The 24,575-nt window shown below is 41.2% G+C and overlaps 1 protein-coding gene across 10 annotated transcripts; it reads right to left on the reverse strand.

Annotated features, from left to right (window-relative positions):
• Window positions 1–4,164: 4,164 nt before the first annotated feature.
• On the reverse strand, window positions 4,165–24,575 carry ARFGAP1 (ARF GTPase activating protein 1). 10 transcript variants are annotated; one of them, XM_021527255.3, is made up of 16 exons: window positions 24,439–24,575; window positions 24,151–24,282; window positions 20,631–20,694; window positions 19,693–19,802; window positions 18,566–18,737; window positions 17,557–17,657; window positions 16,798–16,884; window positions 16,205–16,307; window positions 14,784–14,840; window positions 14,566–14,598; window positions 13,258–13,287; window positions 11,428–11,484; window positions 10,069–10,128; window positions 9,128–9,238; window positions 8,881–8,957; window positions 4,165–8,424 (listed from the first exon to the last, which is right to left on the reverse strand). In XM_021527255.3, exons 3-16 carry the CDS (start codon window positions 20,688–20,690, stop codon window positions 8,097–8,099), a joined length of 1,386 nt encoding a protein of 461 aa, XP_021382930.2. In that variant the 5' UTR covers window positions 20,691–20,694; window positions 24,151–24,282; window positions 24,439–24,575; the 3' UTR covers window positions 4,165–8,096. The 10 variants fall into 10 exon arrangements, with proteins under 10 accessions (XP_021382930.2, XP_021382932.2, XP_021382933.1 ...); XM_021527257.3 differs by lacking the exon at window positions 13,258–13,287; XM_021527258.3 differs by lacking the exon at window positions 9,128–9,238.

Raw genomic sequence — 24,575 nt, forward strand, 5'->3', positions numbered from 1 at the left:
TGGCTTCAAAGTAACAAATGGGGGTATCTTTGTTGCCCTTAAAATTGTAAACAAATACAGCTCAGTCCTGGTTCTCCAGAACTACAAGGAATGGAACTTCAGCTTGGAAAACAAACAAACAATACTGAAAAATTAAATTCTCTCATGATTGCATTGCTTCGGGACCTGCAGCTTCAATGAAAACACCACCAAGTACTCACCTTCTTTATGAACTAATAAAAGTTTTCATTGGGAAAAAAGAAAACCAACAAAGAAAAAATGACCAAAAAAAATGCTCTTACACAACAGAACTTTGTCACCTCCACTTCCCCATTCCTCAACATCAGAAGAAACATTTCAAACAGTTAATAGTCCTTAACTTTTAGCTTCCATACCAGAGTGTGGGTGTGAGACTTCAAAGCAGGGCAGAGGAGTTTAATTCCCCCTGTTCACCCTCAGGGTGAGGCTCTCAATGTGGTTTTTAGAGATCAGGTGTTGCAGACCATGGGGACAGGGACACAGACACTTCCTTGTCCCTGCTCTGGGACATCTCTGGGAGGCACCTCTGCTGTCCCAGCTGCACAGAAACCTCCCAGGACTCAAGGATCGTGGAGGTCTTTTCCAGTCCAAATGATTCCGTGATTTGGGGAGCTGCAGCACTCAGAGCTCCCCAGCATGGTCTGGCCACCCTGACGTGGGTCAGGGCCATGCCATGGCCAAATCTAGACCCACATTTGTCTCAGAGAAGCAGTGCTCAGGCTTCAGAGGTGGGAAAGTCTCCAGTCTCCTGCTATGATGGGAATGTGCTAATTACGTTACAATTAGCCTGGACTGAACACAGCCAAAGGAACCAAGCCTGGCAGGGGAACTGTAATCCTATCATGATCCATTAAAAAGAGCTGTTGGCTATTGCCAGCCTGTGTGGGGAGCAGTGAGAGACAGCCCTGTCCCAGCTCTGCACCACCAGTCTGCTCTTCTTCCTCACAAAGGGCTTACAGTGGTTTAACAGCAAGGACCAGGATACCAGGGATCACACAAAGCCTAGATATTTGGCATTTGTTACAGCCTGAGCCTTAAACTGCCTCCATCCAGCCTGGTGCACTCTGGCTGAGAGATGGGAGAGCTGGAATCCCAAGGCAGTAAATAAAAAAAAAGGAGTACCTGTGTGTGGTTGCAGGACAGGAGTTTGCCCAGTGGTTGCCTAATGCAGCATGAAAGTCCCAGGCACAAGAGAGGATGGGGCTGTGGGTAACGGATCCATGAGCAGGAACACATTTCCAGCCCTGCACCCAGCTATCCCACCTCACAAAAGGCTCCCTCAGAGCCACCCATGCCCAGTGACACAATCTCCTCTCAGGAAGGTGAAGTGACAAGTGAAGATCTGAAAGGAGCATCTTCATAGAATCATAAAATCACTTTTAGGTGGAAAGGACCTTCAAGTTCAGCCCCTGCTCCATAGGCAGGGACACCTTCACTGGATCAGCATCAAATGTGTGAGTTGGTGTTGCCCCAGTCCTTCCTCAAGCCCAGTGCAAGAGAGGGTTTGGTAAAAGCCCTTCACAACCACCATGAGAGAGAACAGGCATTTAACAGATGTGCGAATGGGGGAGTCTCTCCTGCAGAGGTTTAATTTGACAAGCTGGGATCTCACCAGCAGCCTTGATTACACAGGGAGTATTTATTCCACTCCTTTGATATGGTTTGTGCTCCCTCCCAAGGTCTGGGACCAGCTCAGAGACACACCTTGGTGTGGGCAAGAAGCTTGGGAGAGTTGCAGCAGCCTGAGCTTCAGATTCTATCTCTTCCTGCCAGGCCTGCAGTAACACTGGGCAGCTTGACCTGACTGGTGAAGCCCTGTCTGGGCAGACTAGATTTGTAATTCAAGTGCAGTGCATTTAGCTGCTCCCTAAACATGACAGCTGATGGCTGGAGTCAATAGGCAATTTGTGAACACAGAATTAAAATAGCAATTCCTTCTTGAATGCTATCAAGCTTCAATGCAACAACAACACACAGAAGAGGTTCTGTAAGGAGGAAAACTCCTAGTTTGACCTTGATCACAACAGCCTTTATATAGGCTGGCACATCAATTTACATATATTAACCACCCATGTCAGCAGAGTAGGGGAAAAAACATATATACAAGTAGGTTTTGCCCTAGGGACTAAAACACCATTCCATTGAAGGCAAGATGAGCAATCCAGTGCAGAACTGCTGATATCAAGCAGCAGCACTTCTCAATCAGAAGTGGTGAAATTTTTTTCATAAAAGACACACTCCAGCCTTTCTGCTTTTCCTGGCGGAAGCTGATTTATCTGTTGTAAAATTCACCAGTCTCAGCAAGGCTGAGCAGCCTCTCCGAGGGAGCACACTTTGGCAGGGCTTAGAGGGACAGACAAGAACTGGTTTCCAAAGTGTGCAGAGCTGATAGCACTGGATTTTCCTGCTTGAGCAGCAGTCACCATCCTGGTGAGGTACAACATGATTGCTGTTGGCAGTCCTTGCAGCCAGCCCTGCCAGAGCCTCAGTCTCTCCCACTCATTCTCAGCAACTGCAAGTACAAGGAGGCTTCTCCTTGGAGATCTTTTCAGTATTTCTTTCATCTCTACTTTTTAACCAGTTTAAACGTTGCCATCAGGGCAGTGTTGGTGAAATTCAGACTGGAAGCAAGTCAGCATTTGAGGATAAATCCAGGGTGGTTTCATCTCACCTAAAGCAAACATCAGCACCTTGCTCAGAGGAGGAGCTGACCTTTCTTTTCCTGCTTTCCTGAGGAGATGCCACTTCTTGCTGACAGAGCACAAATGGCTGGAGCTGGCACAGCCAGGCATCCTCTCCTGCAAATCAGTGACTGAACAGCTGAGGAATGATCACACTGCAGATCTGTCAGAGCTGCAGCGTTTACAGCTTCCCCACAGCACAGCTCCAGCTCGTTTTCCTCATGGGATTTTCAGTTTTCACCCCATGGCTGCATCCTGCAAACCTCTGCCAAAGCAGAGGGGAGGTGCAGAGCCTCAGGGGGGTCCTTGTGGAGTTTGGGGGGTGATGGTGAAGCTCCTGAGCCCAAAGCCTGCTGCAGATGGCTCCCGTGGACAAATATTCTGGAACAGGTGGGTAGCACGAGGAAGGACACCAGGACACATCCCCAGTGCCTGCCTGCACACCTCAGAGTGCTTGTTGTGTGCAGTGAGTGAGCTGTGAAGCCCAGAGTCACCTTCTGAGCCTGCATCTGCCTCGGAGGGCACCTACACAGATCAACAATGGCAGGAAGCTCCAGCTGGACTTGCTGCTGGTTCTGGGATCAGAGCACAGAGTGGGACATGGCAATGCAGCAGTGACCTGTCCTCCCTCAAGTCCAAGCCTTTTGTCTGCTGGTCTCAGTGTTTTCTGGTCTAGACTCCACTTTCTCTATCAGCTTTTACTGACTGTGCTCAATCTGAAATCCAGAATGAACATCACTGCTTCCTTGGTGTTTCATTTTTAGGTCATTAACTCTGGATGTTGTCGGAATGAGGGGCCCAAATCCTCTCTCCAGAACCAGCATGTCCTGTTTAGCTCCCATGTGAAAACTTTGCACCCCACTCAGCAGCCCTTACAGGAAGGATGGACACAGCCTGTCCATGGAACAATACCGGTGATGTTATCAAAAATGAATGGAGATGTTTTTCGTGTAAAAATCAGGAAAATTACCTCTACACAGCAAGTAGGATTCAGTCCTACTGACTAAGAAGATATTTTAAATTTGCATGAAGTGCAGTCATCTGGAATACTCACGTGGCTCTTTGGCTCATGGAGGAAGCTGGAATCTGAATGTGGAACACCACCACAGCTGTAGGATTTGTCAGAGAACTCTTCTTGCAGGAAAACTGCTTTAAAAGTTACCTTTTTCTGCTGTATTAAGTGCCTCTGTAGACAAGCTAATAAAAATTTCAGAGTGCATAAATTTATCTGCACTTTAATTTCTATTTATAGTTCTCCTTAAATAAGGAGGCAAACAATATCTCCAAACTGTTCCTAAGAGTTTGAAGTTAGACTGTGAAATTCCAATTAAATACAAAGATGTTTTTGGCACTATTAATGTTGGCAGCTTCCTTTCTCCTTTGTTACTGGCTGGGAAAAATATACCTGACACCAGTACCTGGGTTGAAAATTAATTGAAGTCTCCTGAAAAAGCGCTGACCACCATTGTGCTCCAGATCTCCTTGCTTTATTATAATACTTTTTAAAAGATGACACTGCAGTTCAAGTCCAGAACCACTCTACAGAACAATGAATAGTGTTCACTGAAATTGCCATTCCTGTGAACTTCACAAAAAAACACTGCAGGAAAATTAAAGATACAGTACTCCAGACTGACCAAGTTTCTGCTGGCTTGGAAATGAAAGAGGGTTCTGCAGTTAGAGGTCACTCAGCCATTAGAATCAAACTCTTAATAATGGCCATGGAAATGTTCATTTCTGTTTAAATCACTGATTGCTCAAACCTTTCCCTGGGTCACTGAAATTTAGTATTTCAGCCAGAATAAACTAGGAAATACTGAAGTACTTGTGTAGACTGCTATTCTCCAAGAGGATCACTGTATCTTTAAATGTATCCTGGATTAAACAAAGGTTTTATCTACACTTGTTAAATTATTGCACAGACCATTACACTGACAAGTACATTATGAACCCATGGAATGTTACAGTCTGGCCTGGAAAATAAAAGCAGCAGCATTATCCTTGAGGTCTCAACCACGAGGGAGAGCTGGCCAAACACTTCTTGAATTGTACTAATTATTAATAGGTTTCAATACACAAATAAAACATTTTAAAATAATCACTAACTCCCAGAATTATGTCTGGGAGCATTCTCCAAGACTTTCGCTGTTTTGCAAGTGGCAGTTAGTTTGATTTCTTGCCATTTTTCTTGTATCAGACCACCTGCAGGAATCCAGCTGCTCTGTATTTTCCAAAGTTGAAGCCATACAAAGAAATAAAAGCTTGGATCACCAGGGGATTTGAAGCAGCCATTGCAATGTTCAACTGGTGCAGCAATTTCACCTACTGAAATCTCCTGGCAGTTTAAACCTGTGACTCAGGGAGGGGATGAAAGGGGAGCAGAGCCCTGGTCACCCTGCCCAGGCAGAGCCCACGGTGACACCACGGCCCTGCCACAGCACAGGCTCAGATCCACGGCTGGATCCTCACTCAGCCAGGCAGCCTCAGCTCCAGCAGCCTCCTCTCAATGCCTCTGCTCCTCATCAGGACAAAAGGGGAGGTTTTGGGGAGAGGAGGAAGAATTAAAAAATAAAAAAGTCTGATTCATAAACACTTGCTCTGCACACGCAACTTGATGGGATTTTTTCTTCACAGTGCAGAAACCTCCCAGCTACCTACTCTGAAAAAAAAAAAAAGTAAAATTCAATAAAACAGTGGGTGTGCAAAAAAAGAAAATGCCTTTGTTTTGTCCTCTCCTCTGGAAGGCACGATCACACATTCAGGCTCAGAAAAGTCATTAAAAAATGCCCATCTGCCCATCAAACTGGCCAGGTGGCACACAGGTTTTGTGTCTGCAGTTACACCTTCTGCCATTATATTGATTTATTTGCATCTTCCAATAACATCTTTCTGTCAGTTATAGTATTTTGTTGCTTCCTTACAACATTGCAGAGAGAGATGGCAACTGTTCTGTCCCTGTTTCAACTGGAGGAAAAATCCTTACCCAAAGCTTCTGCTTGAGCAGGGCTCTGGCTGTTTGATTTAGAACATAAAAGTTTCAAAAGCTACAAAAATCAAATCAAAAGAACAAACAAATGGCTCATGCCAACTGTGGCTGCAAGTGATACATAAATAAACCACTTTTGTCCCAGACAAAGCTCACAGCTGAGGAGAACGTGCACACACACATCACAATAACAGTGACTGAGTGGACTGAAATAAAGACTCTCCTGCCACAAGCCATTTCAGGAGGTTTATGAAAGAGAAACCGTAATAAACTTGCACAGAAGAAGCTGAATCTGCTTCAGACTGGGCAGCAAACATATTGACAAAGAGGCAACAGAGGTGTAAGCATAAAAAAAACAAAGTTATGTTTGACATGCAGCTAAGCTATGACAATATTATACTGGGAACTGGAGAAAAAGTAGAAAAAAATCCTTTTAGTCAGGCTGTGAAGTGGTGCCAGTGGTACCATGAACAGCACTGCAAACAAAGAGCTCTCGTGCCTTTGGCACTTGCACAGGGTCTGTGCCAGCAGGGACACCTTGGGAATGGCTCAGCCTGGAGCAGCACTTGGCTCTGACAGCTCTGGGTCCTGCTGCAGAGGCTCAGAGACCATCAGCTTCAGACCACACTCTCAGGACAGGCAAGGGGGAAAAAGAAATCCCAGCCCTCACAGAACAGGGTGAGAGAAGACTGGAAAAATATTCCATCACCATCTGAAAGATCCCAGGAATAGAAATACAGACTCAGGCTATAAACAGAGCTACTTCTACTCAGAATTAAACCTTTAAAATCTGCTACTTACGAGGAAATTAATTTTATTTCCTTTTAAAACTGTTGATATTACTATCTGCTCAAAAACCTCGGTGAGCAGTAAAAGAAGTGGAGTGTTATTTAAGATAATTTTGACACCTTCAGTTGGTTGTTGAACAAATTAATCAGGTTTTAAAAGAAAAAGCTTTATAGGTAAGTAATAGGATCTACAAGGCTCACAGAAAGAACTCCATGCTGGAAAAGCAGACCACAGAGAACATCATGATTTGAGTTTTCAAGTGAGCTGATTGTTTTTGTGCTGAGGGTACATTTACAACCAATCCCCCAAAATAAAATGGGATACCTATGACACCTTTGCTGTTAAAAGTCACAATTCTTCTCTAGATATTATGGTTCATGTCATGCAAAGCGATTTGTTGGGTCAAAACTGACACATAACTGAATGTCCTGTTCCAGTCCTTAATGCTGACCAAGAGTTTCTCATGTTTCCAAAGTAGTGTTTCTTTAACAAGATCCAGGAAAAAATGTGGAGAAATATATAACAGAAACAGAGATACAGCTTAACACACTAAAGAATCATTTGGAAAACATGTTTAAATTAAATTTTACTATTAAATCCAGACATTGACTCATCTTGAAAGGGGCTTGCTGCCTGGCTTTTCCCTCAATGTTCTTGTATTTTCCACCTATTTTTTCTTGCTGGAATCTTCTTTATATTTTTTTTTCTTTCACTGCCATGTTGCCAAACACATGTCCAGAAGGACATAAGCAGCAAAAAGACTTCATTTTTTTACCAGCATTAACAAAATACTACACAGGTAGAAGGAAGAAAGAGAAAAAAGAGAGTACATAAAATCCTCAAACTGGGGCAAGGGCATAGGTGAGGAAGAAAAACACAACAGCTTTGCTTTTCTGTGTAGCAGAAACTACAATTGAGTGCAAACTCAATCCACTGAGTAAGGTGGGCAAGTAGAGCCATTCTGGATATCCCTTGAGAGCTCAGGTCAAACATACAAGTTTACACAAATAATTATCTAGCTCTAGATTCTGAATTCTAAGGAGAAAAGTAAGTTTTCAACTACTAAAAAAAAATAATGTCAGAATGTTTAAAAACAAAGCTCCAATAAAAAATATGTTAAAGACCATCTTGAATTGCCAGAGCAATCCATAAGGCATTAGAACTTGATGTATCCAACTGCAGTTTGCCCAGTTAGTGGCTGTCTTTCCAAGTCACACCCTGTCCTTTCTTTGCATTAAACACCCCAAATCTCAAATTAGATGAGGACTGGATGAACACCTATTAACCTACACATGCAAGGTTGTGCCATGGAAGTGTCCTTGCACAGATTTCTTTCCTTTAATATTTGTGTTAAGAAAGTTGCTGTAGCCAGCTCCAATAGTGCAAGGAGAATATACTTATCACTATCCTTAAAAAAGGGAGAGCCACTTTTATGTAAGAAAAGATTCAGATGCTACTTTTTTTTTCCCTATACCAGGGTAGAAGGAAGGAGAATGAATGGGAAGCACGAACAGATCAGAAAGGTCAGCCATGATAATCCACGAGTGTGTAAAACTTCCTCCCCTCCATCAAACCAGCACAGCCTCCCTTTCCCAGCTGTGCAGAGCAGGGTTAACACAGTTCTAAAATTCATCCCACAAACTTTTTGTTGCCTTAGAAGGTTTTCTGGTCTTGCTCTCCCCTCCTGTGTTCTCCCAGTTGGTCTCCCAGTTTTCCCAGCTGTCGCTGTTACTGTTCTTGTTGGAGACTGTTCCTGAGCCCCACACGTCCCAGCTATCCGAGCTCTTCTTCTCTGTGGAATTGTCCACATAGGTCCAGCTCTCACTGCTTGGAGATTTATGAGCTTTTGGTGCATCTGAGTTGCCAAAGGTCTCCCAGAAGCTTTGATCTACAGCATTGTTCTGGTAGCCCTCCCCTCCACTGTTCTGGTAGCTGTCTCCCTCAGCTGGTCTTTTGGGGGGTGAGGGGGAAAGGAAGGTAGAAATAAATTAGTTATGCCAAACATAACAGTAAAAATAAATTACACCAAAGAAAGCCACAATTCTACTGCTCTTTGCTTAAAAAAATGTTTGATGGTAAAGGAAGAACTAAATATTGCTCCAAATGACATAAGCTTGTTGTCTAATTCACAGATTTTTGTTAAGAGATTTATCAGGCCCAAGGAAAGGGAATGTGCATTTAGAGTAAGTTTTAAACCAAAATATGTGCACTGTTTTGTTCTCAGTTTAAAAACAGTTATAAACAAGGTTATATTGAATTCCTCCCTATTACATAGAGGAGGACTATCAGTAAAGACAGAGTAAGTTCATAATATTGAAAAATTACCTTTCACCACTATACTGCAGAGAATGCACAGGAGATAAAAATATATTTTCAAAGGGATAGAAAGCAAGAACAAAATATTACCTGTCAGTATTATCATCTGCTTTGCCTGAAAAGAAAGTGGTGACATCTCTCCATCCCCTACTCCCAGCTCCCTGAACCTATACAAAAAAAAGACACTCTATTCATTTGGACTGAACCAACACCTCTGCCAAGTCCAGCAAAAGCCAGAACAAATTCCTCCACTTGTTCCCATAAATTAAACACATTTAACTCAGAGCTCAATAAGGTTTTTGAGGGGCAGTTAACGTGGTGGATGTAAAGAACATACATTTGACAGCACTGTGCTGCTGGAAGAGGTGGGAAGTAGGTCAGGTTTAGGTTTTTCACCCATTGTTGCAACATCTTTTGAATTCTCTCCTAGATTTCCTTGACAAAAGCACTAGAATTAAATACATAAAATTAAATTTAATGAAAGCACTAATGTTTTATGATTAATGTAACTTATATTTCTACTGCTCTACACAGCTACTTTCACTTGTTTCAGCATTATTTCACTACCCACATAAAACAGGCCAAAAGCTGAGTCCTAGAAATGGATTAGAAATACAATTTTTGAAGTGACAATGTGAAAGGTACTATTCTGAGTTAGAGACAGGGAGGATGAATCCCAGAATTCAGCCTGAGAGCTTCCAGGCTCTAAACAGGACAGGTAACATAATTTATTTTATTTTATTCAAACAGTACCAAAACCTAAGACACTGAGCTGGTCTATGGGAGAGTTTCCAGTGCTGACTTTCCCAGTGCTAGAAGATACACACACTCCTTGGTAACACCATGCAGGTTATGCCAGCAGGTGTTAGTTAGTGCAGCATTTCTGTGCTTGGCAGCCTCAGACAGCACTTACCACGTCCCCAAGAGCAGCGGGAGGCAAAGGAGAAAGGTGCAGAGCATTAGCAAGTTTTACTGTACCCGTGGAACACAAGCTGTCTCCATATTCCCTCACACATTTTCTTTGCTTATAACTACCCCATGTCCTCATTCACATTACTAAGAGGACACCACCATGCCTGTGCAGCTTTAAACACCCCAGCGGATGTGCTGCCTGCTGAAAATTCCACTTGCCGCCTGCTGAAAATTCCACTTCCAAATTTCTCTATTCAACACAAGCACAGACCAAAGCTGCACTGGGGTTTTGTATTATTTTTATAAGAATATGGAGACTGGCTTGACTTGTTTGGCCTCCTGAAAGCCAGGCAGGCCACCTCATACCTTGCTGGCCAACTGCGATACCCCCATGGTGACCTCCTCAAATAGTTTCCCCTCTTTCACCTATGTGGACCAAAGTATTGGTAATTAGTCATAAAACAAAGTATTACTGAAACCTTCAGACAAGCTCTTTTGTGCTTAAATGTCAAGAAACCTAACCCCAAAATGAATCTAAACAGATTAAATTCAAATCTAAGTAAGTTAAGAAAATTATATATGAAGTCTGTTGATCTATAGTGGAGTGAAGCTCAGTCTTTTGAGTTCATGGGAATTTTCTGTGGCTAAAAACCCAGTCTGAGGAAGGTATCACACCCAGTTTGAGAAAGGTATCATTTAAACACAGTTCAGGTATTGCTCAGCAGTAGTGTAATGATAAAACACAACTACAAAAAACATCTGCAAACATGAAGCTTTATCAATATATTCCACTGCATATAAAGGCTGCATTTAGAAATGTAGCAGGTCCCTTTTATTGTCTATGTTTTATAGATGCTTATTTAAATATTAAAAGGGCTTTGAATTTTGGTGGAACACAATATAACAGGTACCTTTCACCACTTAATAAATGGCAGTTGTTCCAATGCAAGTGACTTTGCATATAGAGCATACTTATTTCATAAAGCAACACTTACTTAGGACTAACAGCCCAATTTCCTAAGGGAAATTTAACTTTTTTTTTTAAAACACAAAATGCATAATTTCTCATTAAATTGTCCTACAAAATAAAAATCAGCTCAAGGAAATGCACCCTAAAAAAAACCACCAGAAAATAATGCATCTAAGCCCTCTGAAACAAGCTGTGGATAATTCTAGGGAATAGAAAACCAATTACAGTCTTCTCCTGTGGTTTGAAATGCCATGTAAAGAATGGCAAATTAATAAAGGTAATGGAAGAGGAATTAAGTTTGCAGTATGGTTAAAACATTCTTTTCAAATGGCTCAAAGATGTTTGACTGAACTAAAATAAAGCTGGCATGTAGGTAAAACACTAGGAGCTTAACACTCCGAGATACAACTACTAATAGATATAAATACATATATATATATATATATATAAACAACTGATTTTATATCCATTTAGGGTGCATTTCCCCCTTGTTTCATCTTCCATTATTGAAAGCATGAAATCTATAAAATGGTATCTAACATGAGAGAATGTGACAGACTCTGGTGGACACAAGAAAGGAAGGTGGAGGGAGTTTACCCTCATGAACATTTCTCTGATAACAGCCTAACTTGGAGTTGTTTGACGTCTCCCCTTTACAGAAAGACCCCCTGAGAACCTGGGCTGTGGCAGCAGGAATCAACCACTCCCTAAGTACAAGCATTTTTCTGCAAGTCATTTACTAGATCCAAAGTTACCTTTTCTTGTGCAGGTTTGAGAACATTTTCATTTAATGTCTGACCTAACTCTGACGCCTATTTAAAAGCAAAACAAAAACAAAGTCAGTTATATTTTCTTAAAAAAAATAATAAAAACCCACAGCCCAAACTTCTGCAGGCTCATTTCTCAGCAGTATCTCCAAAAACACAAGAAGCCTTTAGCTTTGATTCATACAAGCAGCATGAGCTGTAAAGCACACACAGCAAAGTGCTGCAGAAGACACTAAAAGACAATGAATTAAAATCAGATACACATGGCAATAGATGTCCAGACCCCAAGCAAAGTCTGACCTTGCACTGGAAGCAGAAGCAATGGTGCAATCAGCAACAGTTTTGAAGATGGGCCCCTTGCTAATACCTGCAGCTGAGTATTTGGAAGAACTATCTTCATCTTCTCCTTATTTTTCCATACTAATTAAATTACTCCTAGAATTAGATCTTTTGGGCTGATTTTCCCCCAACTTCCCTGTCTTGTAGTGCTCCAATTATCATCTGTTAGTAAGAGCCCAAGTGTTCCTGAGAAGTAACAAGAGCTAAAGCTGTGACAGAAGATTTTTGTTATTTCCTTTAAAGCTCCAGGCTTGCAGGGAGAAAAAACAATGAACTGCAGAAATCTGTTGCAATCCAGAACAAGATGCACAAGGATATTGTACTTCAAAGGCATCTTACAAAAATGTCAGCCCATGGTCCAAGTCACAAAATTACTTTCCCAAGGCAAAGCTGACAAGGACAGCAAGTTTAGAAGAGTCTGAAATCATTCCTTGCCCACTACTATAATAAGCCTTTGACAGAATTAAACTTTCTTCAGAATTGCCATATCATACTGAGTGCCTCCAGAATTATCCTGGTTAATCCAAAAGGGCCAATATATCAGACAATTAAGTTTCATTTCTTAAGAGTTCATATTTGATTACTACCATTGGTCAGGGTGTGAGCCTTCACTCATGTTCTAACTGGGAAAGGAGCACCTTCCACATCTTTCCTCCACAGATTCCCAGGTGTCTAAGAAGCCTTTCCCTAAGCCACTATATTCCCAGGATCTCCCCTTTTCCCAGCCATTAACTCCAGTACTTCTACTCCTTACAGGATAAAAATTCTTTGAGGAGCAAAGGCAAAAGGAAATCCCACTTCCACCTAGTGAGAAACATGAATGCAAATCACAAAGGGCTTGTTACTTTTGGAAATGATGCTACAAAGTGCTTAAGAAAAACAAGGGAGTGTTCTCACCTTTTAAAAACCCTCTGGAGTCTACTGAACTCAGCAAAGTGTTTGTTTGATAATAAAGAGTTTAACACACCCAGACTAACAGTTCAGGTGTCCAAGTGGAGTCACTGCTAGAATCAGGAAAAATTCTTATCTGATCTCTTACTCAGCCACATAATTTTGTAAATGTGGAATGGAAAAATTTGGCTAAAACCATATTTTCATCTAAATCACTTCACCTTTCCTTCCTATAGCTGAATTTAGGACAGCACTCTAACCACAGTAACAAACATCTCATTCAAGTGTCTGCCTTCCAGCAACACCCAGCTCCTGGCACATTCCTGGGGCAGACATGCAAACAGAAATCCTGAAATCATCAGTGTGGACAGCAGCACAGTCAATTTTCAAACAGCGCTTGGGTATCTCTATCCAACTTCAACAAATTTTAACTAGGTTTGCAGAAATGTTACCATACAATGCACACAACATTATTCTAAACAGGTTTGATGTAAGGCAGAGAAAGAAAAGACAGCTCAGGAGCAAATGCACAAATTCAGCACGAACAGACAAGGAGTCCATGCACAAGAACAGATGTGAGGGTGTTACCGGCTCTGGCTGCTGCTTGTAGCCCCAAAACTTTACCCAGAGAGCAAAAGAGAAAAGAGCAAGGAAGGCAGAAGCAGCTTTTAGCAAAAAATTGGCAGCATTTTTTCAGTCAAGTTAGGTATCATGAACCTTTTTCAAATTTTAACATCTACTGACAAGAGAAACAGTGAAATGTGTTTGGTAACTGGGCCCCACATACACTTTTAACCAATGTAGTGCATCAAAAATGTGTTAAATCTGTTCTGCAAAGGGTCAGAAGTTTCAGGAACAAAATCTAACCTTCAGTAACACAGCTTAGACTGTAGAGCATCAAGTTACTGTAGTCCTTGTCAGTACATGTGATGAGCTTTTAAACTTAATACTATAGTTATTAATAATACTAAAGAAAGAGCAGCTTTTATTACACAAGGAAAACTGCCAGAGGGAATGAAGAGGAAGACCTGTAGAAAACTTCATTTTTCTTAAACCAAGTAGTAAATATTTCAAAGCATTGAAGTGGGAAGTTTGGGTGCTTTAACAAGTAATTTTTGTTCCAAACATCCCCAGGTTTGGCCATTCGAAGGATTAATATCCCAGTGCATAGACTTCTCTGAACACCTGCTGCTGCACATTGGTTTTGAGCAATACTTTCTATGCCTATCAGAAAGCCAACCAGGCTAATGCTGCACATACACAAGAGTTATAGTTCAATTAAAACTTCTGAACCATCTATAAATATCTGCAACTCACTCAGAACTAGGCAAATTAGGAACCCCTATTCTTTTATCATTTTTACATTTGAATTTAAAACCTTTCCTTGCAGACAGATCTTGCATGTCAGAGCTCAGTGTAATCAGGTCTGTCTCTGTTTTAACCCCAGTTTGATAAATGAAATCCTTTTGTCACTGCTATTTTTTAGAACATACACAAGCAAGTTGATTCATTAATAATATTGAGCAGTTCTCACTTTTAACATCTTACTAGGCTTTAGCCATGGGAAGCTGGCTTGCATTGTGTTGTATCACCAAGAAAACTACCTCAAGCTAGACCACATTTAAGGTTCACAGAAGTCAACCAGGGGTATGTTGAAGTTTGCAAGCTCTGCAGCCTCTCCAACACATCCAACAGGAATAAACAGCACAGCATCCCTGTTTATCTCTTGCTTAATTTGATCACTGCAGCTGATTGTGATTCCCATGGAATTAAAAGCTAGAACTAAACACTACTGGGCACACTGGTCTGCTGATGATCAAATCTAAGTCAATTGGTCAGGCAAACACATGGCACTTAAAGACAATTAGATGGAGTAAGAGCTAAATCCATAATCACCTTTTGACTTGCTTGAGATCCAAATCTGGTAGCCTGTGAAGAGAAGCAAATACATGCAGGTTTACCTGGAATAAACTTTCAAAGACATGCATTTAGAAATGCTGCATGATCCTCTCCAAGGTAATGGAGCTTTGGCAGAATTTCACAGTGAAAAGAGAATACCAATATCACCCCCTCTGGTATTCCACTGCTAACTACACCACATTTTATTTACTTACACCCTCTTTAGCAGCTGAGGCAATTTTGCTTGCTCCAGTTGTAAAACTGCTCCATCCCTTTAAAGAAAGCAAGAAAGTTCTGAGCTACATATGAGTAGTAACAGTAAATAACCAAGTTTTCATTAAAAACAAATTAGCTGAAGTCAAAATGCTCTAATACAGCTTGTCCTGTATTCATAAGAACTACCTGCTACTGAGAGAAAAATTAGAGCCTCTCACTTAACTGAAATATAGTGATGAACTTCCAGTATTTGTGTGAATTTGAACAAGCCATAGTGTTTCAGATGTTACTCTGCTAAAAATAGCTGCAAGTGTAGGGAAAAAAATCATCCCATGCATTGGAAGACAAATTGTTTTCCTCTCCAGAATGAACATCCATGCAAGGAACTCAGCCTCCCAGAAATACAGGACTTCAGACACACTGCAATGTGTGTCTGTGCTCACACGAGGGCATTCCAGCCAGGACATTCAGGCAGATCCTGGGCTCAAAGCATGGCTCACAGGAATGGTGTCACCTCTCTTTGGCTGTCTTAGCTCACCTGCAGTACACTGCAGCTGTGCTTTCTGATCTGAACTCTCTGGCCTAAAATCTGTGAGATACCCAGAAGATATCTAGCTGATCTATACCAAGCAGCCTGTGGGATCACCTGGAATATAGTGATCAACTTGTTCAAAGGCTCAGGCATTACCTTTCTCTGGTAAGTTCTAGTGAAATTATTAATTTATTTTTAAATAAACAGTGGAACCTGGTGTGAGTATTTAGGTAGTGAGGCTCTACAGAGGGCTGTTGGCCACTAACTTTGGTAGAATACCTCATTGTATTTCCAAGTGACTCCAAACCCCAAATATTGCTCAGCAGCGTGACTTTGTAGCCCATCAAAGCAACAGTATGGCCCTGACTGCCTCTGACTTTATTCCCATTTTATTTCAACAATGCATCTTTCACTATCTCTACTTGAATCACGACAACTGTTCAGCCATATGCTGTTATCTCTTCACACCCTGTCACAAGTATTTCAAATGTTTTCATCACTGCTCAGGGCTTCTGGCACCCACATAAACACACATTTCAGTTGTCTTCCTCTGAACATCCCTAATATGGTTAACAGATTTAGAGCTATTCCCTACAGGTAATTACATGTTTTTCCTTCAGCCCTGTTGATTATTATTTCTTAATCCATTGCTATATCTTCACTTATTTCTATGAACAGATACCAAACACAATTCTTAAGTTCTGCTCAAGTTTCTCCATTTTCCCTGTTAAAGTCCACCAGTATCTTCTTCACTCTTAAGGAATATAACCAATACTCTGCATCTCTCCATATCCATCTGCAGTCTTAGTTTCTCCTCTCCATTCATATTCTCCCACACCAGGGACTAAACGAGAACAGCAATTCAGAAAGCTCCAAGCAATTCCTTACCGAGTACAATGAGGACATGGCATTATTCAGGAAGTCATCCTCTCTTTTTGGAGGGTTTACTGTGTTCCCAAACCCCACATAGCGATTCTCTTGGCCACTGCCACTAAAAAAAAAATAAACAGTACCTGTATCAGCATGCAGCCATTAAAAACATTAAACAAGAACTGAAAAGCATGGAAGGATGACAATTGTTTTTGCAAATGGAAAAGAAAGTCCTATAGCAGCCAGCACCAAAAATACAAAACTACTCACTTCATAAAAACACCAAGAATCCACTGAGGAATTCTAGCTCTAAGTTCCTCTGTGGAAGTTAATGTGGTCTTAATGATTCTCCAGTTTAGCAAATCACTGACATCAGAAAGCTGAGTAAATCCTAATAAAGTGATACATGAAAATGAGAAAAGGAATGAAAGAAGCTTTATAAATGCCTCTGTTTAACTCAAATTACTGTATGGTACAACACACAATCAGAATTCCCTGGTTTGGAACCCACCACAATAATATTTGGAATCACAAACGTTTTCTTCAGTGCTTCAAACATTTTATTATGCTAGAAAGAGAGGCACTCAGAAAGTCAGTAAATATTACATTACCCTTGGTAGGAGCTGACATCATCATTTAACCAGTCTTCAAAAGCCTTGTCAGAAGAGGCAGCTGCAGTCTGAGATTGTCCAGCAGAACTGAAATAAAACATTGAAGAATCAAAGCCATGTTAAGCAAAACCCACCAGCTCAGCAGTGCAGCTTGATGTATATCACCATAATACAGGTTAGAAATTGATTCTTTATTTCATCTATCAAAAAGGGAACTCTAATGCAACCACTAAAAGGCATGAAGCTCTTGTTCCTTTGATTTACAACAGCTTTTGCAGTTAACTAGGATATTTAGTGCACAGAGTAATAAACACCACATGCAAAAACAGAACAACAGAATTGCTGTGGTAGAGAGCTTTAATGCTCCCCTGGTAATTAGCAGCAGAAGGGAAAAGTCTGTTTCTTTTTCCCTGGCATCCAATCCCAAACTGGCACAGCACCACAGTTAAGGTGAGGATGTCACACACTACCTGTGAGAGACACAAATGTCTAATTTCAGGTGCATTACACGTCAGAATAAAACAAGCATGGCTTTGTCCCTGCTCTTGCTCACTTCTCTCTGCCATGGTTTAAGGCTCAGGTGCAGGGGGTGAGAATTATTACAAAAACAAAGTCCTGTTACTTCATATTCTAACTCCAGCTTGTTCAGACACCAGCACCAACAGGGTAAACCCAGCAGACAAGAAACCATCAGGTTTTGATGTTTTGTCTGTACCTGATGCTGTATCTGTACCAACATTAGATCAGCAGGGCACGTACCGGTGAGCAGAAGACAGAGACATTTTAGGCTGAGGTGGGGTCCAGTTCCTGGCAGGAGAAGTTTCAATGGACCACTCCTTGCCTTCAGCTACTGTAGCTACCTACAAGAGGCAGAATAGTTAAGAATGCCAAGTCAGAGATTTCATACAAATTAAAAACTGGTTCTGTAACAAAAGGACAAGTCATTTTTCCAATTTGCTACTGGATCACTTAACCTTTTTTCCCACAAGATACCAAATTTTTTGACTCCCAGGTTGTGATGTTGAATTGAGCCCTGGTTTTATTTCAGGCAACTGATATAGAAAATTAGACAATTTCCTCAAAGGGGCAGGTTTGGTTTGAAGAGGAAAGACTGGATTAATGAACAGATGTAAGCACTAATCACAGAGTAATGGAGGAACAGAACTACATTATTGTTGTATGTTACTACATACACTAAAGTTCTAGCAAAAATCACTTTGGATAGAAATGTACAGCTGAAGTAGTGAACTGCAGTGAACTGAGGACTGAGATAGCTCCACTGACTAAACAGCTGCAACAAACCACAGCACTGAAAATTGGAGCTACCTCAGCTAAATGCACAAATGAAAATTTCAATAGAAAACTCTTACAAGACTTGGGAAGAAGCACTCTAAGACCTTTAGGGTCCCAAGAGGGCAGTCCTGGACCGCCAGCTCTGAGGTACCAGACCCTTGGAATACCTTGGGCTAAATTAGAACGTGTTACTCAAAATAAGGAAGTTAGTGCAGAAAAGCTCCTTTTCTAACCCCACCTCATCTCCCAGGCAGGACAACATTTCTTTTTCTCTTCTGCTGAATACTTGAGCCATGAACTCATTCAAGTTTATATTAACTCTTCCAGGATTTCAATCTCTTACATTTACCTTTTCAGGAACCACTGCAGCGGTTCAAAAAACTGCAACTTTTCCTCCTTTCAAAACCAAGAGTTTACAAAGAACTTTGATATTTTCAGATCATAGAGGTGAGGCCTCACCTAAAACTGAGCTTACCTGGTCTCTAAACAGAGCTGCAGCTTTGCTGTTGTATTTCTCTTGCATTGTCCAGCATGGATCATAATCATCTTGAGACTCCAAGAACTGTCGGAATTTGCTGTTACCTCCCGCTTTCATTTTCTCCAGCTCAATATCCTTCCACTTGTCCATGGTTACAGAACGCACAAAACTGAAAAGCAGGTTAAAAAAAAATAAAATTTAGATCACAGCTTGTTATAATTTCATGCTGTACCACCAGTGACAAAAAAAACTTATTACAACCCATCTCAAAAGTTGAGAGTATAAACATGTTGGAGAACACTCTCCAAGTACAGAAAGACAGATCATCATAAGAAGGTGGGCAGATCCTGACTGAAATAAGCCAAAATCATGTCTTTTATTGGCATTGACAATCAACAGAAGGCAAGTGACTGAAAAAGCAGTTCCTTCAAAGTCCAGAAATTAATCTAGCCCACTATGGAACAGAAACTTTTCCCATACTTCACTCTGCAATTTTCTTTTTCTGTCTATTATGTATTTTGACGGTTGGACTTGATGATCTTAGAGATCTTTTCCAACCTTGGCAATTCTACGATTCTATGTCCTCATCTCAGAAATTTCATCTTTTCTTCCATGCCACTTACAGAACAGTTCAAAATGCTCCTTTCCTATGCAACTTCCACTCACTGATGAGCTTCACATCTTCAAAAGAATGTACTTCAGAATGGCCTCCTTGCTTTGGTGATTTACAAAGTTTGAGTAATTGTTCCCTGCTTTGACCCTATTACATACACACTGTGAGTCTCCAGAACCCGTAACAGTTCTTATTCCATAGACCCCCATCTCAGCTGAGGCACAGGTCTTGGAAAACAACAAAAAATATCATATATATTACAAAGAAAAAATAAATTTCCTGAACAGAATAAAGCTGTTTCTTAGACTAGTTTTATACACAGCTAATTACAGACTAGGGACAAGAGAACAAAGCCCACTTTGGAGAGGAAAATGAAGCAAAACTGTCAATGAAATGTTGGATTTGACACATTCTATACATCGCAAACCAACACATGCTGTTCACAGCCATAATAAACCCTGAGGAAATTGAGGAAATGCAACTCAGTCCACAGTTTGTTGGAAAGGCTGACCTGAGGTGAACTCCCAAGCCTCGGTGTTTTCCTGAGCACTCCAGACAGATCCAAATTCCATAGGTCACACTCACCCACTGGGGGTTAAATGCACCACATTCAAAACAGACCTGTGAGAGAAAAGCAGTTATTTCTGCAATCTGTCATCACTGTCCACGGGAAGTTTTCACAGCTCAAAAAGGCGAATTATGAAAACATCACACATCAAAAATAATTTCAGAAGGAAGGGTTCTTAGTGTTTGGAAATACCTTCCATGCTATCATTAACTTCCTTCAGGTATTTATTTATGGTCCTTAGATTATAAAAATTGCTGCATCAACTACAAAAAAAAAACAGTGAGGAAATACAGACAAACAAATGGAAATTACTGTCCAAAGCATTCATTTTGGTATCATTTCCATTGCCTTGAAAGTAACTAAATTAAATTCTTAAGGTTTCCTTGGCAAAATAAAAATGTAATATTTAAAGTTTGGAACATTTTTTCAGTCACACTGAAGCTGGGCAGTAAATTACAGCAGATCTAAACAGAATTTTTTCTTTGGAAATAGCTTTATTGTGCAACAATTTCAGTTTAATGATTCACCACTCAAGATTTAATGTATTGATATAAATAAAACTTAATCTTTCTATGGACTACCACATTTAAGGTATAATCAAGCTACTTGAAGTGGATCATTTTAATTTAAGTTGTGCCCCAGACACCCCTTGTTGAAAAGACCCCAGGGGTTCCAGCCTTACCAGAACTTCTGAAATACTTGCGCTAAATATGCAGCAATGTATTGTAATGCATACATGAGATATCCAAATTTCTATGTTAGCATTAGTGAGCCAGAGCACAAAGGCAACAGCAGCTGTAGCAGACACCAGAGAACATATGGAGAAAGTAAAAAGCAAATTCAATTCTACAAAACTGATCTAAACATCAGAATTTTCTCACATTGTTCTCATCTTGTGCTCTGACTTCCTTGAGGACTTTCCTTGTTCTTGGACTTGCCATGATTCTGCAAAGGGAGAAAAAGAAACTTAAGTCATGATGATGGATTTGATGTTGGCAGGATGCTCAGTACCTCACAAGCACAGCTAGTGACAAAGAGCCTAGAATTTAATCCACTGACTCACAACCAGCTGCAGAGGAAAAACAGACAAACCAAACCACCATAAACCCCACAACCTTCTTTTTCCATTTACTTCGCACTTTTGGGGCGATTTATTCATCTTAACTCCATCAGTGGAAAGGTGTAATTCAGTTATGGTTGAAAAGTGGGCAGGGGCTGATAAACACAGGAATTCTTCTGTCAGAAGTGGTATCAAAACCAACTCTACTGGATGCTGCTCCCAGGCCCATCCACTGCCCTTCCTGAAAGCACTTCCTAACATCCATGATTTCACTGATCACATGTACACAACTCATCAGACCTACACAAAAAATAGCAGAAACTCTTATACTTCAGAGTGCAGAACACATTGCTTAAAGAGCCCCTTACTAGATTATACAAAAATTCGTAATTTTCCAGAAATATGGAGTTTGGTTGTCAACTGAATTCTAAGAAATTAAGGCAATTCTTGGGACCTTTTACACTAAATAGTATTGTAATTCAACAGGCATATCTCACTGGCAGACCTCATCATCTCACTCTAATTTTTATGATGCAGAAAACAGCAGGGAGCAGTGGCATGCTATGGATAAAATTCACATTAAGACAAAAAATGTGATTTACACACAGTAAACAGCCTGGAAAAACCCAAAATGCATAAAGCACTCATGATTTGAAGAACTATAGTGTAGGGTACAGCATAAGGCTGCAATTTAGATAAAAAATAAATTCCTATTATCAACTAATAGCATCATATTTAAATTAACTTTAAATAAGTAACATCTGTTCTCCCTTTTTACTTCCTCTCCATCTTATAATTTCTACTCCAGAAAACAAACTTCTAAGACAGAATTCACCAAGCAGACTAGAAACAGCACCAAGTACTAAATATCAAGCTTATTGGCCAGTCAAGATACAAAGCATAAAACAGCAGGTTGATATTTTCACCAAACAAAGGTTGGTATGAGAGGCAAAAAGGCCTTTAGGCAACTCTGTTCACTGTGCTGTTTGAACAAATAATCAAAAGTCCTTAGAACATCAATAAAATTAACAATCTCACAGTAATTTTAGAAGGTAAATGACTGTTACAGACAACAGCCCTAGGGGATGGAGGAAGTATTTATCTTAAATAAATCAAGGAAGGGTGTTTAAAAAGGTAAAATGCTACAGGTAAGGAAATATTGCATTTGTATGACTGGCAACAATTTCAATCTCTAAAGCAAAGCAGTACAATAAATAGTTCTGTGCATCACCTGCTAAGATAACATGACTCAGAAAGGAAAAGCTCACTGCTGTACCTACATATTGCTACTGCTAAAAGCAGAGGGTGATTGTAGCACAAGTCATTGCTTTTTATCTAAAGCACTTATTCCTCTGTAAATATCTTGTTAACAAATGCTTAATTCTGTGGAATTTAAGGTGAAGTGCTTTCATTGATGTTTAGAATGTGCCACCTTTTCAGCCTTAATTGCTTTGTATTGGGCAAAACCAGGTAATTGCAATAAAAGTCAATGCAAATAGTGGTGAATAAAATCTTCCTGCCATCCTGTATTAAAATAAAACTGAGCACAGTTATTTTTATCAATAATCTAATAAAAATTGTGTAATTTTAAGACAGGAGAATGAAAGTGTGTCAAGTGACTACTCATATAATTAAACACACCTTTTCCAATAGCATTTCAATAACATTTAACCTTCCACAACTCATGTGCATGTGAGCAGGGAGGGAAATAGCACTATATGCATTTGCTCATGTCCTAAATAACAACCATAAACACATTTATATGATTCTCAGTCTCTGTCTTCAATTCCACTATCTGTCCCTGGTGAGCTAATGTAGAATTCTTCCTCTGCAGTACAGAAATTAAGTAAATAACTCAGCAGGAATAGCCAGACAGACAACAGTGCACCCTCTGGGCCTTCCTCTCTGCCATTATTGCTCTTTGCATGCCAACATCTTTTCCTCAGGAATTAATTTCCCCAGCATCTTCCTGTACATTACTGACAGCTTCCAAAGCTCCTCTCTTTGGTGGGATGTCCAATCCTCTTATTCCTGCTCTTCCTTTACTATTTTTCCTCCTTTTTTTACAGATTTTCAATCAGAATAACCAGCAGAGGCAGTCTACATGCAGAGGCCTGCCTCAATGGCAAACCAGCACTGCTGGAGCTGAACAGGAAAGCCTCTTCCCACTCCAACTCTGCACATGCCAGGAACTGTCTACAAAGCAGAAAGTTACATCCATCCTCCAACAGCCAATATCCAGCCCCCTCCAGAGCTTACACATGAGTTTCAGATCTCCAGCTCCAAGGTGACAAAGGAAGCAATTGCTTTTGGTTCTGCCATAACTACCTTTTTTTAAACAAAAACGGAAAGACTTAGGCAAACTGCAGTCAGAACATACACCCATTCCACATGCACCAAGTTCCCTGCCCAAACCACATCTGTCTAGTGGGAAGGAAGAGCTTCACCCACACCAAGAAAAGGAGGAGGTAACTAAAGGCACCAGCTTTTCATCTTGTCCTCCCCCACCAAAGCATTTGGAAATAAATGACAAAGTAAAAATGTCATGTTCTAAGCTTTCTAATAGGTAACACCTTTAGAGGTGCCTAGTTTACTTTTAATGATTTTCTCACAAAGTTTTAAGGGTTCAAATTATCATTGATCACCACCAAAAAGCTGAGGCCTGATAGCTGACTGGATATATAAGCAGTGCTTAAGTATATAAACTTAAGTATATAAACTTTATATACTTAAATCAGTGTTTAAGTATATAAACCTGTGCCGTTTAAGTTTCATAGCTAAATATTGAAGAAAGAAGCCACGGTAAAGAAATATACATTGTTTTGATCTAATAGAAATAGACATAAGCAGTAAAGAAAAGGTTTTGTTTTGGAGTAAGTTTCCATTTATGAATATATATATTTCTGACAAGGTTCCAAAGTGGAGTTAGCTTCACATAAAGCAATCTCACACTCTTATTTCCCAAACAATCTGCTCCCAGAGCAAAAACTAGATGTTCACCATATGAGTTTTCTGGTTATGAAATCTTTAGTTTGCTAAACAAGGCAAAAAAGGCAGAAGTGGACTAGAAGCGGAAATAATACATAACAGGACTTTGCTCCTCTGACACAGCACGAAATTCAGAGCCAGCCTGCAAAGGGCTTTGCGATTCACACACCAAGAGTCAGCGGGTGACGTGGCCTGGTGCCTTCATGGTGCTCAAGGCTCCCCCTGAGTCCCACCAGTGCAAAAAGGCCACAGCGGCTGAAAAAACCTTGGCAAGCTCACAAAGCGCCCATCTCCACGGAGCTGGCACGGTTCTCCTTCGCAAATACATCAAAGCCGAGCAGCTCCACACTCACCCAGCGCCTCGCGGGGCCGAGGAAGAGCGATTCCTTCAGGCACACCTGCGGTACCCGGATCCCGGCGGCGTCCTGCAGCTTCCCTCCCTCACAACATGGCCGGGATCCGCCGAGCCCTCCGGCCTCTGCTTTCTGGGCAAGAAAACAACGCAGAAAGAGCTGAAACAGCGGGCAGGGCGCTGCCTCCTGCCCGCCGCGCCAGCCTGGCAGCCTGCGGCCGGGGCGGCAGCGCGGGGGCCGAGCAGCGCCGCCTCAGCGCGGGGCTGGGCTGCGGGGAGCCACGGAGACCTGAGCAACGCTGCCGCCCCTGCTGGGTCCCGGTGCCGGTCCGGGTCCCGGTGCCGGTCCTGCTCCCGGTGCCGATCCCGGTCCGGTGCCGGCCCGGCCCGGTCCCGCCCGGCGCCGCCGACGTTGCAGGGCGCGAG

This window comes from Lonchura striata, chromosome 20, assembly GCF_050655825.1.
Source record: "Lonchura striata isolate lonStrDom1 chromosome 20, ASM5065582v1, whole genome shotgun sequence".
NCBI classification, from domain to species: domain Eukaryota; kingdom Metazoa; phylum Chordata; class Aves; order Passeriformes; family Estrildidae; genus Lonchura; species Lonchura striata.